General features: G+C 39.6%; 1 protein-coding gene and 1 non-coding gene across 2 annotated transcripts in view; one reads left to right on the top strand and one right to left on the bottom strand.

Moving 5' to 3' along the window:
* The window catches only part of Ppef1 (protein phosphatase with EF-hand domain 1), a 75,691-nt gene extending 70,409 nt beyond the window's left edge, over window positions 1-5,282 (bottom strand). The window contains exon 1 of the mRNA XM_051140966.1: window positions 5,249-5,282. Within this exon, the coding sequence (XP_050996923.1) occupies window positions 5,249-5,282 (34 nt within the window). The remainder of the gene's footprint in view (window positions 1-5,248) is intronic.
* On the top strand, window positions 3,369-3,440 carry Trnav-uac (transfer RNA valine (anticodon UAC)). Its single transcript has one exon. It is a non-coding gene; the product is annotated as a tRNA-Val (tRNA).
* Window positions 5,283-14,762: the final 9,480 nt, after the last annotated feature.

Raw genomic sequence — 14,762 nt, 5'->3', positions numbered from 1 at the left:
ATCAAACTCAGGGCTGAAATTAACAAATTAGAAACTAAGAAAACAGTCCAAAGAATCAACAAAACCAAGAGCTGATTCGTTGAGAAAATCAACAAGATAGACAGACCATTAGCCAAACTAACTAAAAGGCAGAGAGTCAGTATTGAAATCAAGAAAATCAGAAAGGAAAAGGGAGACAACAACAGACTCTGAAGAAACACAAAGAATCATAAGAGCCTACTTTGAAGGCATATATGCCACAATATTTGAAAATCTAAGGGAAATGGACAATTTTCTTGATCAATTTCATTTGCCAAAGTTGAGTAAAGACCAGATAAACAAGCTAAATAGTCCCATTTCCCCTACAGAAATAGAAGCAATCATCAATGTTCTCCCAACCAAGAAAGGCCCAGGGCCAGATGGTTTCAGTGCAGAACTCTACCAGACCTTCAAGAGAGAGCTAATACCGATACTCTTCAAGCTACTCCAAAAGATAGAAATGGATGGAAAATTACCAAATTCATTCTATGAGGCCATAGTCACATTGATACCTAAACCTCACAAAGACTCAACAAAGAAAGAGAATTTCAGTCAATTTCTCTTATGAACATCGATGCAAAAATACTAAATAAAATACTTGCAAAACGAATACAAGAACACATCAAAGATATCATTCATCATGACCAAGTAGGCTTCATTCCCGGCATGCAGGGATGGTTTAATATACGGAAATCCAACAATGTAATCCACCATATAAACAAACTGAAAATAAAAAACCACATGATCATCTCTTTAGATGCAGAGAAAGCATTTGATAAAATTCAACACCCATTCATGTTTAAAGGTTTCGAGAGATCAAAGATACAGGGCACTTTCCTCAACATAATAAAGGCTATATACAGCAAGCCAATAGCCAAAATCAAAGTAAATGGTGAGATACTCAAGGAAATTCCTCTAAAATCGGGAACAAGGCAAGGCTGCCCACTCTCTCCATATCTCTTCAATATAGTACTCGAAGTTCTAGCCAGAGCAATAAGACAACAAAAGGAGATCAAGGGTATCCAAATGGGAAAGGAGGAAGTCAAATTATCCCTGTTTGCAGATGATATGATAGTGTACGTAAGTGACCCTCAAAATTCCACCAGAGAACTCCTAAAGCTGATAAACACCTTCAGCAATTTGGCTGGATACAAAATTAACTCAAAAAAGTCTGTAGCCTTCCTATACACAAACGACAAGCTTCCAGAGGAAGAAATTAGGAAAACCGCACCCTTCACATTAGCCACAAGCAATATAAAATATCTAGGAGTCACTCTAACTAAGGAAGTGAAGGACTTGTATGAAAAAAATTTCAAAACTCTGAAGAGATTGAAGATGACCTGAGAAGATGGAATGATCTTCCTTGCTCATGGATCAGGAGAATTAACATAGTAAAAATGGCCATCCTACAAAAAGCAATCTACAGATTCAATGCAATCCCTATCAAAATACCTACACAATTTTTTAAAGACATTGGAAGTTCAATTCTGAACTTCATATGGAAAAACAAAAAACCCAGAATAGCTAAAACAATCTTGTACAATAAAAGGTGCTCCGGAAGAATCTCCATACCTGATCTCAAACTGTACTATAAAGCAATAGTAATTAAAACAGCATGGTACTGGTACAGCAACAGGCTGGTTGATCAGTGGAATCAAATCGAAGACCCAGATATGAATCTACACACATATGGTCACTTGATTTTTGACAAAGAAGCCAAATCCATTCAATGGAAAAAGGATAGCATCTTCAACAAATGGTGCTGGTCTAACTGGAGGTCTATGTGTAAAAAATGCAACTGGACCCATATTTGTTACCTTGCACAAAACTCAAATCCAAGTGGATTAAAGACCTCAACATAAAACCAGAAGCACTAAGTCACTTAGAGAAAAAAGTGGGGAAGAGCCTGGAACATATTGGCACAGGAGACAACTTCCTGAACAGAACACCAACGGCCCAGGCCTTAATGTCAACCATCAATAAATGGGACCTCATGAGGCTGAGAAGCTTCTGTAAGGCAGGAGACACTGTCAAGAGAACAAAGCGACAGCCTACAGACTGGGAAAAGATCTTCACCAACCCTACATCTGACAAAGGTCTAATATCCAAAATATAGAAACAACTCAAGAAATTAAACACCACCAAACCGAATAACACAATTGAGAAATGGGGCTTGGAACTAAACAGAGAATTCTCAACAGAGGAGTATCAAATGGCTGAGAAACACTTAAAGAAATGCTCACCCTCCTTAGTCATCAGGGAAATGCAAATCAAAACAACTCTGAGATTCCATCTAACACCCATCAGAATGGCTAAGATCAAAAACTCAAGCGACACCACATGCTGGCGAGGATGTGGGGAGAGAGGAACACTCCTTCATTGCTGGTGTGAATGCAACTAGTACAGCCACTTTGGAAATCTATCTGGCGCTACCTCAGAAAACTGGGAATAGGGCTTCCTCAAGACCCAGCTATTCCACTCCTTGGAATATACCCAGAAGATGCTCCAGCACACAACAAGAAAATTTGCTCAACCATGTTCATAGCAGCCTTATTCATAATAGCCAGAACATGGAAACAGCCTAAGTATCCCTCAGTAGAAGAGTGGATAAAGAAACTGTGGTACATATACACTATGGAATACTACTCAGCTATTAAAAACAAGGAATTCCCGAAATTTGTGGATAAATGGATTGAGCTAGAAATGATCATAATGAGTGAGTTAACCCAGAAGCAGAAAGACTCAAATGGTATATGCTCACTTATATCTGCATACTAGCCCAAGGGGCATGTCCCACGAAAGCCTTCACTTACCAGGAAACTGGGACAGAGGGGAGGACATCCTACTGGGACTCTAGATGAGAGAAGCATGGGAGAATAGCAAAGTAGAAGGATCCAGAGGGCCCTAGAAATCTACAAGTAGAACATTATGATAGACATATTTGGGCCCAGGTGTCCCACTCAAACTATGGCACCAGCCAAGGACAATACAGGTGGTAAACTTTAAACCCTTTCCCAGCTCTAGCCAATGGTCAGAACATTCTCCACAGTTGAGTGGAGAGTGGGATATGACTTTCTCACGTACTCTGGTGCCTCACATTTGACCATGTCCCCTGGAGGGGGAGAACTGGTGGCACTCAGAGGAAGGACAGCAGGTTGCTAAGAAGAGACTTGATACCTTTGAGCATATACAGGGGAAGGTAATCCCCCTCAGGAACAGTCATAGGGGAGGGGAATAAGGGAAAAGGGGTGGGAGGGAAGAATGGGAGGACACAAGGGATGGGATAACCATTGAGATGTAACAAGAATAAATTAATAATAAAAAACAATAAAAAACGATATTCTAAATCTGGTTCCATAGTGTAGTGGTATCACTTCTGTTTTACATGCAGAAGGTCCTGGGTTCGAGCCCCAGTGGAACCACGAGGTGTGGTGCTTGCTTTGGGCTGGAAAGATGGCTCAGTGGTTAAGAGCACTGGTTGGTTTTCCAAAGGTCCTGAGTTCAGCTCCTAGCAACCACATGTGGATCACAACCATCTATAATGACATCTGGTAGCCTCTTCTGGCACACAAGTGTACATGCAGACAAAACACTGTATACATAATAAATAAAGAAAATTATTTTTTAAAAAAGATATTTTAAGTTTATATGTATATTTTGCCTACATATGTATATATATATGTGTGTGTGTGTGTGTGTGTGTGTGTGTGTGTGTGTGTGTGTGTGTGTGTGTGCCAGATGTATACCTGGTGCCCACAGAAGTCAGAAGAGGATGTTAGATACCTGAAACTGGAGTTATGGGTGGTTGTGGGCCACCATATTTGTACTTGGAATCAAACCTGGGTCCTATGTAAGAACAATAAGTGCTCATAACTGCCAAGTCATCTCTTCAGTCCTATAAGTGACTTTTGACTGCTCATCCCCAAATGAGATATCTATATCACCTCCTCCAAGACTAAGGAAGCATCAAGGAATAAGGCGTAGAAATAATGAAAGAGCTAGAAGACCAGAAAGATAACATTGTGAACTACTATCTTTTGGACATGACAGGCTGTTACACCCATGAACTCACATCAGTGGGGATTACCTGCACATGACTAGGCTCATCAACATACCACCCTGGATAGCATAGGGGTCCATGAGACCCCGACCCTGCATGAGGAGTTATAAGCAATTAAGGGTTGCCATGAGAGGTAGGAGTCATATTCCTTAGTGATTTAGCCACTGGGAAATCGGCCTCAATCAAGTAAATAACCTGCAACCCATGCTCACATAAACAACCCTAATAAAACTTGTGACATGCAGCAAAGGCACAGTAGCACACACCTCTAATCCCAGCACCTGGGAGGCAGAGGCAGGCGGATCTCAGTGAGTTTGAGGTCAGCCTGGTCTACAAAGTGAGTTCCAGGATAGCCAGGGCTACACAGAGAAACCCTGTCATGAAAAAAAGTGCAACAATCAAGATGACAGAAATTTAGGAAGAAGATTTGTTGGAAAAGAAGTTCAACGTGGGAAGGTAAAAGAGAAAATAAAGCGGAAAATATGATCAAAACACATTTTCTATGAAAGGAATTATTAAAGAATTTAAAATAGCTAAAACAACAACAACAAAAAGGACAGATTGAAAAGAAAAAAAAAGAAATTCCAGCATATTTGAAGTTGGAGGAATGCACCTCAGTTACCTTTCATGCCTATCATGCACAAAGCCCTGAGTTAAATGTCCAGTGCTGCATAAACCCAGGTGCGGTGGCATGTACCTGCAATGCCAGCACTTAGAAAGCAGAGGTAGAGCCTGGCACAGTGGCTCACATCTGTGATCTCGGCACTCAGAAGGCAGAGGCAGGTGGATCTCTGTGAGTTTGAGGTCAGTCTGGTCTATAAAGCATGTCCAGGACAGCCAAGGCTACACAGAAAACCCCTGTCTCAAACAAAACAAGAGGAAGGAAGGAAGGAAGGAAGGAAGGAAGGAAGGAAGGAAGGAAGGAAGGAAGGAAGGGGAGGCAGAGCAGCAAAAGTTGGTGGTCCTTGGCTACAAAGCAAGTTAAAGGGTAGCCTGAACTGTATGATACCCTATCTTAACAAAGAAAGATTTCCAGCACAGTTAACATTTTCTGTAAAGGTTGCCTACAGAGAGACAGTATTCTTTTTATATAATGTTTCTACAGAGAACAGTACAGTGTTTGATGAGGACAGGGAATATGAGGTGAGAGTACAGTGTCATCCTACATACCGCCTCCTGATTTGTGGCTGATGCCAAATGACATAGTGGGTTCTACAGCACAATGTCCATGCACGTAGGTTCTAGAATTAGAGATCTAAGTCTGGCTCCTGTATTTTCTCAATGACAAGCAGGGGGAGCCTAAACAATTTATCTCTAGATCTCAGTTGCCTTATTTTGCAAACTATGGCTAATGACAATTCATAGGAAGGATCAAATCAAATCAAATCAGGTTTCCACATCACGATGTCTGGCACAAAGCAAATGTTCCTGATTTGTCTTACATCTTGCTCACTAATCTCTTACCTAGATTTTAAATTTTTTTCTTGTAAAATATCATAATAATAATCACTACCAGAGACAAGATTCTATTTTAAAAAACCCAAACAGACAAATGGAAATAACTTGGCAATAGAAAAGCATCTGGACTAAGGGGGAAAAAGGACAGGTGACTTATTAAACTTATGCTATTGCTTCCCAAGGGATACATATGGCATAACTTTTTTTCTTTTTCTGTGTGAAATTAATGAGATTAGGAAAAGAGACCTTCTTACACATTGAAATAGCAAGGCCTAAAGCAGCTCGAAGCAGTCCAAAAAGAGAGCTAGCACCAGATAGGGCTTTAGATTCCCATTATTGGTATGCCTAACCCTGCCCTATCAATCTCCTTCCCTCTCCTGGAGAGGTTTCTGGAAAAGTTGCATGCTCAAAAAGACAACAGTAGGGTATGGATCAAAACCCACCTTATTGGTCAAATGTGGCCCAAATATTTAAAATACCAGTGTGTAGAATTCTGGCAGTAGCCTAAGTTGAAGGACCCAGGAAGTTGGAAGCTTGAGATCTAAGTAGGTCCTATTTTTCTTACTCCACCAAGACCAGCACCTCCCCTCTCTGCTGCATGTCTTCTAATTCCAGACACATTTCCCCATACTCTCTCCCTCCATCTCCCTGTTCCCATCATCATCTGTGTCCAGTATATCCTCTAAATCTATTCTATATCCCCTTCCCAGGAAGATCCATGTACCCACCACCACCATCTTCAAAGCACTCTTTATTACTTAGCATTGTTGGGTCTGTGGATTGTTGCATGATTATCTTTTACTTAGTAGCAGTTAATCTCTACTTATAAATGAGTACACAAAATGTTTGTCTTTCTGGGTTATATCATTCATTCTTTCATTCATTTTTTAGTATAATACAATAAGATAAAATAAGAACTATCACATTGAAGTTGGAAAAGACAAACCAATAGAAATAAAAGAGCCCAAGAGAAGGCACAAGAATCAGAGACCCACTCTTCCTCTGCTAACTCTTGCTAACTGGTAGGGATCTGTTATCTTGCTTGGTCTTTGTTTTTTAAACAGGAGCTTCCTTGGCAGGGAGTTCTTTAAACCAGAAGTTTCATATTTGAAATGATAAGATATTCAGACTGTGCTTTTGAGACTCTGCTGGCAGAGGCCTTCTGAGGAAGCACTAGGATGAGCGAAATGTTCATGTACCTTTAAGGAGCCTGGCAGCCAGTCAGGAAGGCACAGAGCACAAGTGCAATAGAGCTGATTAAAAGGAATTCAAATGATCTGGCAAGACAATGGATCCCCTAATGGCACAGGCTTTAATTGAGAAGGAAAGCTATCTATTTCCTCAACTGGTCAAAGCATGATAAGAATAGAGTATGGCTCACTTCTTGCTGGGGACCACAGGTGTTATTATTGTTAGTTTTGTTTACCTATATTCTATAACTGCCACTTGCAAGAGAACGAGGCTGTTCTAACCCTACTTCCAACTTCACTCGAGAAATAATATTAGGCACATGCTTTGCAAGAGAAGGTCACAAAGCCTACCTCTTGAACAGTGCCACTGTTTCTATGTCAAATGTCGTATTCATACAAGGCATGATGATTCACACTTGTAGTCCCAGCATTTCAGGGGCTAAGGCAGGAAGTTGACTGCAAGTTTAAGGCTAACCTCAACTACATAGTTAGCTCTAGGCCATCCTAGGATACAGACTGAGACACACACACACACACACACACACACACACACACACACACTTTAAAAAAAAGTAATGCCATTGCTAGCATGACAATATTAAGAGGTAAGACCTTTAGGGTGTCCTTATGTCCCTCATGAATGGATTAGTGCTGCTATCTTAGGAGTGGATTCCTGAGGAAAAGATGATTTAGCCCCATTCTTCTCTCTGCCTCTATAGGCTCCCTCACCACACAATGTCCTTAGTCATGTTATGAGGCAGCAAGAAGCCCCTCAAATCTGATATTAACACCTTAATATTATGTAACCAATGGTCAGTTTGATCTTCATATGAGTCCCCTAGCAAGCTGAGTGGGGGCTGTCTACAGCATGGACTCTGTTACCTGCTTTCAATCACTTGGCCCTACCAGGGCTGCCTTGACTGGCCTCAGTGGATGAGGATAAGCTCAGTCCTGCTGTCACTTAGTGTGCTCAGGTGGGTTGGTGGGGGGGGTCTCCCATTTTTTGAGGAGAAGGGGAAGGGGGGTAGTGGGAACAGGATGAGAGGGAGGGGGTTAAGATCGGCATGTAAAGTGTATATAAATTTAAAATATAATTTTAAAATATAATTAATTTTAAAAGGATTAAAGCAATCCTTTAGGCCCTCTGAGATAGGGTGAATGAATATTTTGGATGAAAAAATTTTAAAATACCTTAATATTAGACTTCTCAATCCCCAGCACTGTGAGAAATGTCTTTTCTTTATAAATCACATAGTCTGTAGTATTCTGTTACAGTAACAGAAAATGGATTAAAACAGGAGGCAAGCAAAGCAAAAAGCTCATTTAGATTTGCTCACTCACAAACTCTGGCTTCCCTGCACAGCAGGGGATAGTCCTGAAAGGCATATTTTTACATTTTAAGCTATACCTATTTGTTTACTGGTGGTGATTGTGTGTACATGTGTACATGGGCATGCTATAGTACACATGTGGGAGTCAGAGGACAACTTGCAACAGTCAGTTCTCTCCTGTCACCATATGACTACCAGGGATCAAATTCAGGTCTTCAACCATGGCATCAAGTCCTTTACCTCCTAAGCCATCTTGCTAGTCCCTGAAAGGCATTTTTAAAAAGATTTTTTGAAGTGTGTGTGTGTGTGTGTGTGTGTGTGTGATTATAGGTGCCTGTGGAGAGTACAGACATTAGAGTCCTGGAGGTGGAGTGACAGGTGATTGTAGGAACTTAACTCGAGTCATCCGCAAAAATACTAACTATATGCTCTTGCCCACTAAGCCATCACCCCAGCTCCAAACTTTTTCTTAAACAAGAAACTAAAGCATGAAGTCCAATCCCCAAAGGATGATGAGTGCTTTAATATCTTCTTCAAGTGACAAAGGAGATGATAATTTTATCCTTGTCAGAAACCTCCAGCTTTTCCATTGGAGAAGAGTAAGAATTACATTTTATTTACTTGTTCATCCACCCACAAACTCTATCTATAAGAGTTTAAAGAGTAAAATCTGAATTTGTAATGAGAAGACTTCCATTTTAGTTTTTACTGAACCAAGTCCCAGCTGTGTAACTTCAAGCAGATCATGTAACCTCTCTGGCCATCATTTCTCCTGTAAACACCAACAACTTTGAGTTCATGTGATCACTAAGATCCTTCCCAATTAGAAAATATTCAAACCATCTGGGTTTTTTTAGTGACACAGCTGCAGCCAACTTTTTGTTGCACATAGCAAAGTTGAAAATAACTGCTGAAGGACAAAATATGACACGTAAAACTCAATGCTCAACCAAAAACATCTGAAAAGTAAAAGCAGGACAAATTCAAAAGGTTATTCAAAATGAAGTAGGACTTGATACAGATGTGACTCAGTGCAAGGACACTTGCCTAGCATGTGCAATACACTAGTTTTCATCCCTAGCACTGCTAAATAAAGTTAAATAAACAATCCCTGTTTAAAAAAAAAAACTATGTCATAGCAAAAATAGCTGGTTTTCCTATCAAGAAACTGTGGCCAAAGTTGATAAGAATTGTTTCAGGAATATTTGTTTTCATAGAATGACTTTTTAAAAAACTCTTATTTTACTTTGTTGGTTGTTTGGTTTATGGCAGGTTCTCTTGAGGCAGTCAAGGAACTTGCAATCCTAACTTCTGCCTCCAAGTGCTGGGATTCCAGGCATGCACCATTACTGCCAATTTACCTCTTTAAATACTCTAAAATTGAACTGTTACTGCTAATCCGTTAACTGGCATGATCAAGGGTGTGGAAAAATGGAGACCAGAGGGAACTGAAACCAACAGACACACAGGCATCTAGGGCATAGACGCCTCAATGGAGACAAAGCGGTCAGAGAATGGGATGATAACTACAAAGATTTCAGAGGTAAGCCATGGTGGCAGGAAATGAAAGTAAGCAACTGAATCTGAGTAGTGCTCGAGGTTAGTGAACTCAGGAAATCAAAGACTGAGATGTCACAAAGCATTATGGGAACGGGGGTCGGGGGAGGACCAGATCCAATGAAAATACACATGGGTGACAAGACTTGGAGAAAGTCCTTGATGAATTAGAAGTTAAGGGAAATTTCCCCCACTGAACCATCTCTCCAGCCAAACATTGAAAACTTTGAAGAATATAGGATAGTTGTTTATAAAATATCTCTCAATTAAAAATTTTTTTCTCCTATTTCTTTGCAACTTGATTTGGGTTATATATTTTGCTGAGATGTGCAATGTGTCCTTCTCAGGGCAATTACATCAAAAAGAACATGATGGAACTGAAAAGTTGGCTCAGCAGTTAAGAATACTTACTCCTGTTGTAGAGGATCAGGGTCCAGTTCCCAGCACCTACATGGTGGCTCACAAGCAACAGTATCTCCAGTTCCAGGGAATCTGATGCTATCTTCTGACCTCCACAGGCACCAGGCATGCATACAGATAAAACATTTGCATACAGACAAAACACTCATACATATAAAGTAAATATAAATAATAAATCTAAAAAATGTAAAGGAAACAATTAAAAAAAATAAGCACATGATGTTTAATCTCATCAATGGTTATGCTAACTTGGATAGCTTGGTTAAGATGATATCTACAAGACCAGAAATCCTTTACCCAAGAAGTATGGTTTTGTATCCTTTTAATAAACAAATTTCAGACTATGTGTACAGTCTGCCCTACAAAATGTCTATTGAGTTTTGCTTAAAGCAATTGCTTCCATGGTGATGACAGAGCAATCACACATTCCAACTCTTCATTCTATATTTATTAGGATTTGGATTTTTAAATGTTTTAAAATATATTTATTTATTTTATTTATTGTATATGAGTGCTTTATCTGCAGAAGAGGGCATCAGATAACATCATAGATAGTTGTAAGCCACCATGTAGTTGCTGGGACTTGAACTCAGGACCTCTGGAAGAGCAGGTGACACTCTTAACCACTAAACCATCTTTCCAGGCCCAGGATTTGAAGTTTTAAACACCCCATTTAAAGCCCTATTTTATCCAACAGGGAAATGGCACAACATAAAGATTACAAGTAGTCATCTTATGAAAATTTACATTATAAGTGCAATCCTTGGCTAAACCACTAGTTTAGGAAAATGTGATGCTATATCTAGGTAATACCAAAACAAAACAAGACAGCTCAGTAAAACACCCAGAACAGGACAAAAGCAGCATCCAATTTCTAAAAGAATCATTATCATGAAGATGTTTAATTTGTAATGCTATTATATTCTTTTTTTTTTTTTTTTTTTTTTTTTTTTTTTTTTTTTTTCATTTACTTAAATATTTTATTATCTCTTTTTTTTTTTTTTATATTAATTTATTCTTGTTACATTTCAATGTTTATCCATCCCTTGTATCCTCCATTCCTCCCCCCCCCCCCATTTTCCCATTATTCCCTCCCCTATGACTGTTCCTGAGGGGGATTACGTCCCCCTATATATTCTCATAGGGTATCAAGTCTCTTCTTGGCTACTTGCTGTCCTTCCTCTGAGTGCCACCAGGTCTCCCCCTCCAGGGGACATGGTCAAATGTGAGGCACCAGCGTATGTGAGAAGTCGTATCACACTCTCCACTCACTGTGGAGAATATTCTGACCATTGGCTAGATCTGGAAGGGGTTTTAAAGTTTACCTCCTGTATTGTCCTTGGCTGGTGCCTTAGTTGAGCGGGACCCCTGGGCCCAAATCTGCCTATCATATTGTTCTACTTGTAGATTTCTAGGACCCTCTGGATCCTTTTATTTTGCTGTTCTCCCATGCGTCTCTCATTTAGAGTCCCAATAGGATGCCTTCCCCTCTGTCCCAGTTTCCTGGTAAGTGAAGGCTTTGGTGGGACATGCCCCTTGGGCTAGTATGCAGATATAAGTGAGTATATACCATTTGATTCTTTCTGCTTCTGGGTTAACTCACTCATTATGATCATTTCTAGCTCAATCCATTTATCCACAAATTTCGGGAATTCCTTGTTTTTAATAGCTGAGTAGTATTCCATAGTGTATATGTACCACAGTTCTTTATCCACTCTTCTACTGAGGGACACTTAGACTGTTTCCATGTTCTGGCTATTATGAATAAGGCTGCTATGAACATGGTTGAGCAAATTTTCTTGTTGTGTGCTGGAGCATCTTCTGGGTATATTCCAAGGAGTGGAATAGCTGGGTCTTGAGGAAGCCCTATTCCCATTTTTCTGAGATAGCACCAGATAGATTTCCAAAGTGGCTGTACTAGTTTGCATTCCCACCAGCAATGAAGGAGTGTTCCTCTCTCCCCACATCCTCGCCAGCATGTGGTGTCGCTTGAATTTTTGATCTTAGCCATTCTGATGGGTGTAAGATGGAATCTCAGAGTTGTTTTGATTTGCATTTCCCTGATGACTAAGGAGGTTGAGCATTTCTTTAAGTGTTTCTCAGCCATTTGATACTCCTCTGTTGAGAATTCTCTGTTTAGTTCCAAGCCCCATTTCTCAATTGGGTTATTCGGTTTGGTGGTGTTTAATTTCTTGAGTTCTTTATATATTTTGGATATTAGACCTTTGTCAGATGTAGGGTTGGTGAAGATTTTTTCCCAGTCTGTAGGCTGTCGCTTTGTTCTCTTGACAGTGTCTCCTGCCTTACAGAAGCTTCTCAGCCTCATGAGGTCCCATTTATTAATGGTTGACATTAAGGCCTGGGCCGTTGGTGTTCTGTTCAGGAAGTTGTCTCCTGTGCCATATGTTCCAGGCTCTTTCCACTTTTTCTTCTAAGTGAGTTAGTGTCTCTGGTTTTATGTTGAGGTCTTTAATCCACTTGGATTTGAGTTTTGTGCAAGGTGACAAATATGGGTCCAGTTTCATTTTTTTACACATAGACCTCCAGTTAGACCAGCACCATTTGTTGAAGATGCTATCCTTTTTCCATTGAATGGATTTCTTAGTTTCTTTGTCAAAAATCAAGTGACCATATGTGTGTGGATTCATATCTGGGTCTTCGATTCGATTCCACTGATCAACCAGCCTGTTGCTGTGCCAGTACCATGCTGTTTTAAGTACTATTGCTTTATAGTACAGTTTAGATCAGGTATGGAGATTCCTCCGGAGCATCTTTTATTGTACAAGATTGTTTTAGCTATCTGGGTTTTTTGTTTTTCCATATGAAGTTCAGAATTGAACTTTCAATGTCTTTAAAAAATTGTGTAGTTATTTTGATAGGGATTGCATTGAATCTGTAGATTGCTTTTGGTAGGATGGCCATTTTTACTATGTTAATTCTCCCGATCCATGAGCAAGGAAGATCACGCCATCTTCTCAGGTCATCTTCAATCTCTTTCTTCAGAGTTTTGAAATTTTTTTCATACAAGTCCTTCACTTGCTTAGTTAGGGTAACTCCTAGATATTTTATATTGCTTGTGGCTAATGTGAAGGGTGTGGTTTTCCTAATTTCTTCCTCTGTAAGCTTGTCATTTGTGTATAGGAAGGCTACAGACTTTTTTGAGTTAATTTTGTATCCAGCCCAATTTGCTGAAGGTGTTTATCAGCTTTAGGAGTTCTCTGGTGAGTTTTGAGGGTCACTTATGTACACTATCATATCATCTGCAAAGAGGGATAATTTGACTTCCTCCTTTCCCATTTGGATACCCTTGATCTCCTTTTGTTGTCTTATTGCTCTGGCTAGAACTTCGATTACTATATTGAAGAGATATGGAGAGAGTGGGCAGCCTTGCCTTGTTCCCGACTTGAGAGGAATTTCTTGAGTATCTCACTATTTACTTGATTTTGGCTATTGGCTTGCTGTATATAGCCTTTATTATGTTGAGGAAAGTGCCTTGTATCCCCGATCTCTCTAAAACTTTAAACATGAATGGGTGTTGAATTTTATCAATGCTTTCTCTGCATCCAAGGAGATGATCATGTGGTTTTTTATTTTCAGTTTGTTTATATGAGGATTACATTGATGGATTTCCGTATATTAAACCATCCCTGCATGCCTGGAATGAAGCCTACTTGGTCATGATGAATGATATCTTTGATGTGCTCCTGTATTCGTTTTGCAAGTATTTTATTTAGTATTTTTGCATCTATGTTCATAAGAGAAATTGGTCTGAAATTCTCTTTCTTTGTTGAGTCTTTGTGAGGTTTAGGTATCAATGAGACTATGGCCTCATAGAATGAAGTGGTAATTTTCCATCCATTTCTATCTTTTGGAGTAGCTTGAAGAGTATCGGTATTAGCTCGCCCTTAAAGGTCTGGTAGAATTCTGCACTGAAACCATCTGGCCTGGGCTTTTTTTGGTTGGGAGACCATCGATGATTGCTTCTATTTCTGTAGGGGAAATGGGACTATTTAGCTTGTTTATCTGTTCTCATTCAACTTTGGCAAGTGAACTTGATCAAGAAAATCGTCCATTTCCCTTAGATTTTCAAATTTTGTGGCGTATATGCCTTCAAAGTAGGATCTTATGATTCTTTGAATTTCTTCAGTGTCTGTTGTTATGTCTCCCTTTTCGTTTCTGATTTTGTTGATTTCAATACTGTCTCTCTGCCTTTTAGTTAGTTTGGCTAATGGTCTGTCTATCTTGTTGATTTTCTCAAAGAACCAGCTTTTGGTTTTGTTGATTCTTTGGACTGTTTTCTTAGTTTCTAATTTGTTAATTTCAGCCCTGAGTTTGATAATTTCCAGGCGTCTACTCCTCTTGGGTGTTTCTGCTTCTTTTTTTCTAGGGCTTCCAGTTGTGTTGTTAAGATGCTTATGTGCGATGTTTCCAATTTCTTTTTAAAGGCACTTATGCTATGAATTTTCCTCTTAGCACTGCTTTCAATGTATCCCACAAATTTGGGTATGTTGTTTCTTCATTTTCATTGATTTCAGAAACTCCTTGATTTCTTTCTTTATTTCTTCCCTGACCCAGGTGTTCATTTAGCAGAGAGTTGTTTAGTTTCCACAAACGTGTAGGCTTTTTGTTATTTTGTTGTTGTTGAATTGCAGCCTAAGAGCATGGTGATCTGATAGGATACAAGGTATTATTTCAATCCTCTTGTATCTGTTGAGGCTTGCTTTGTGA

This window comes from Acomys russatus, chromosome X (assembly GCF_903995435.1).
Source record: "Acomys russatus chromosome X, mAcoRus1.1, whole genome shotgun sequence".
Lineage (NCBI taxonomy): Eukaryota > Metazoa > Chordata > Mammalia > Rodentia > Muridae > Acomys > Acomys russatus.
The sequence above is the reverse complement of the archived record's forward strand: the minus strand, read 5'-3'. Positions and strand labels throughout refer to the sequence as shown.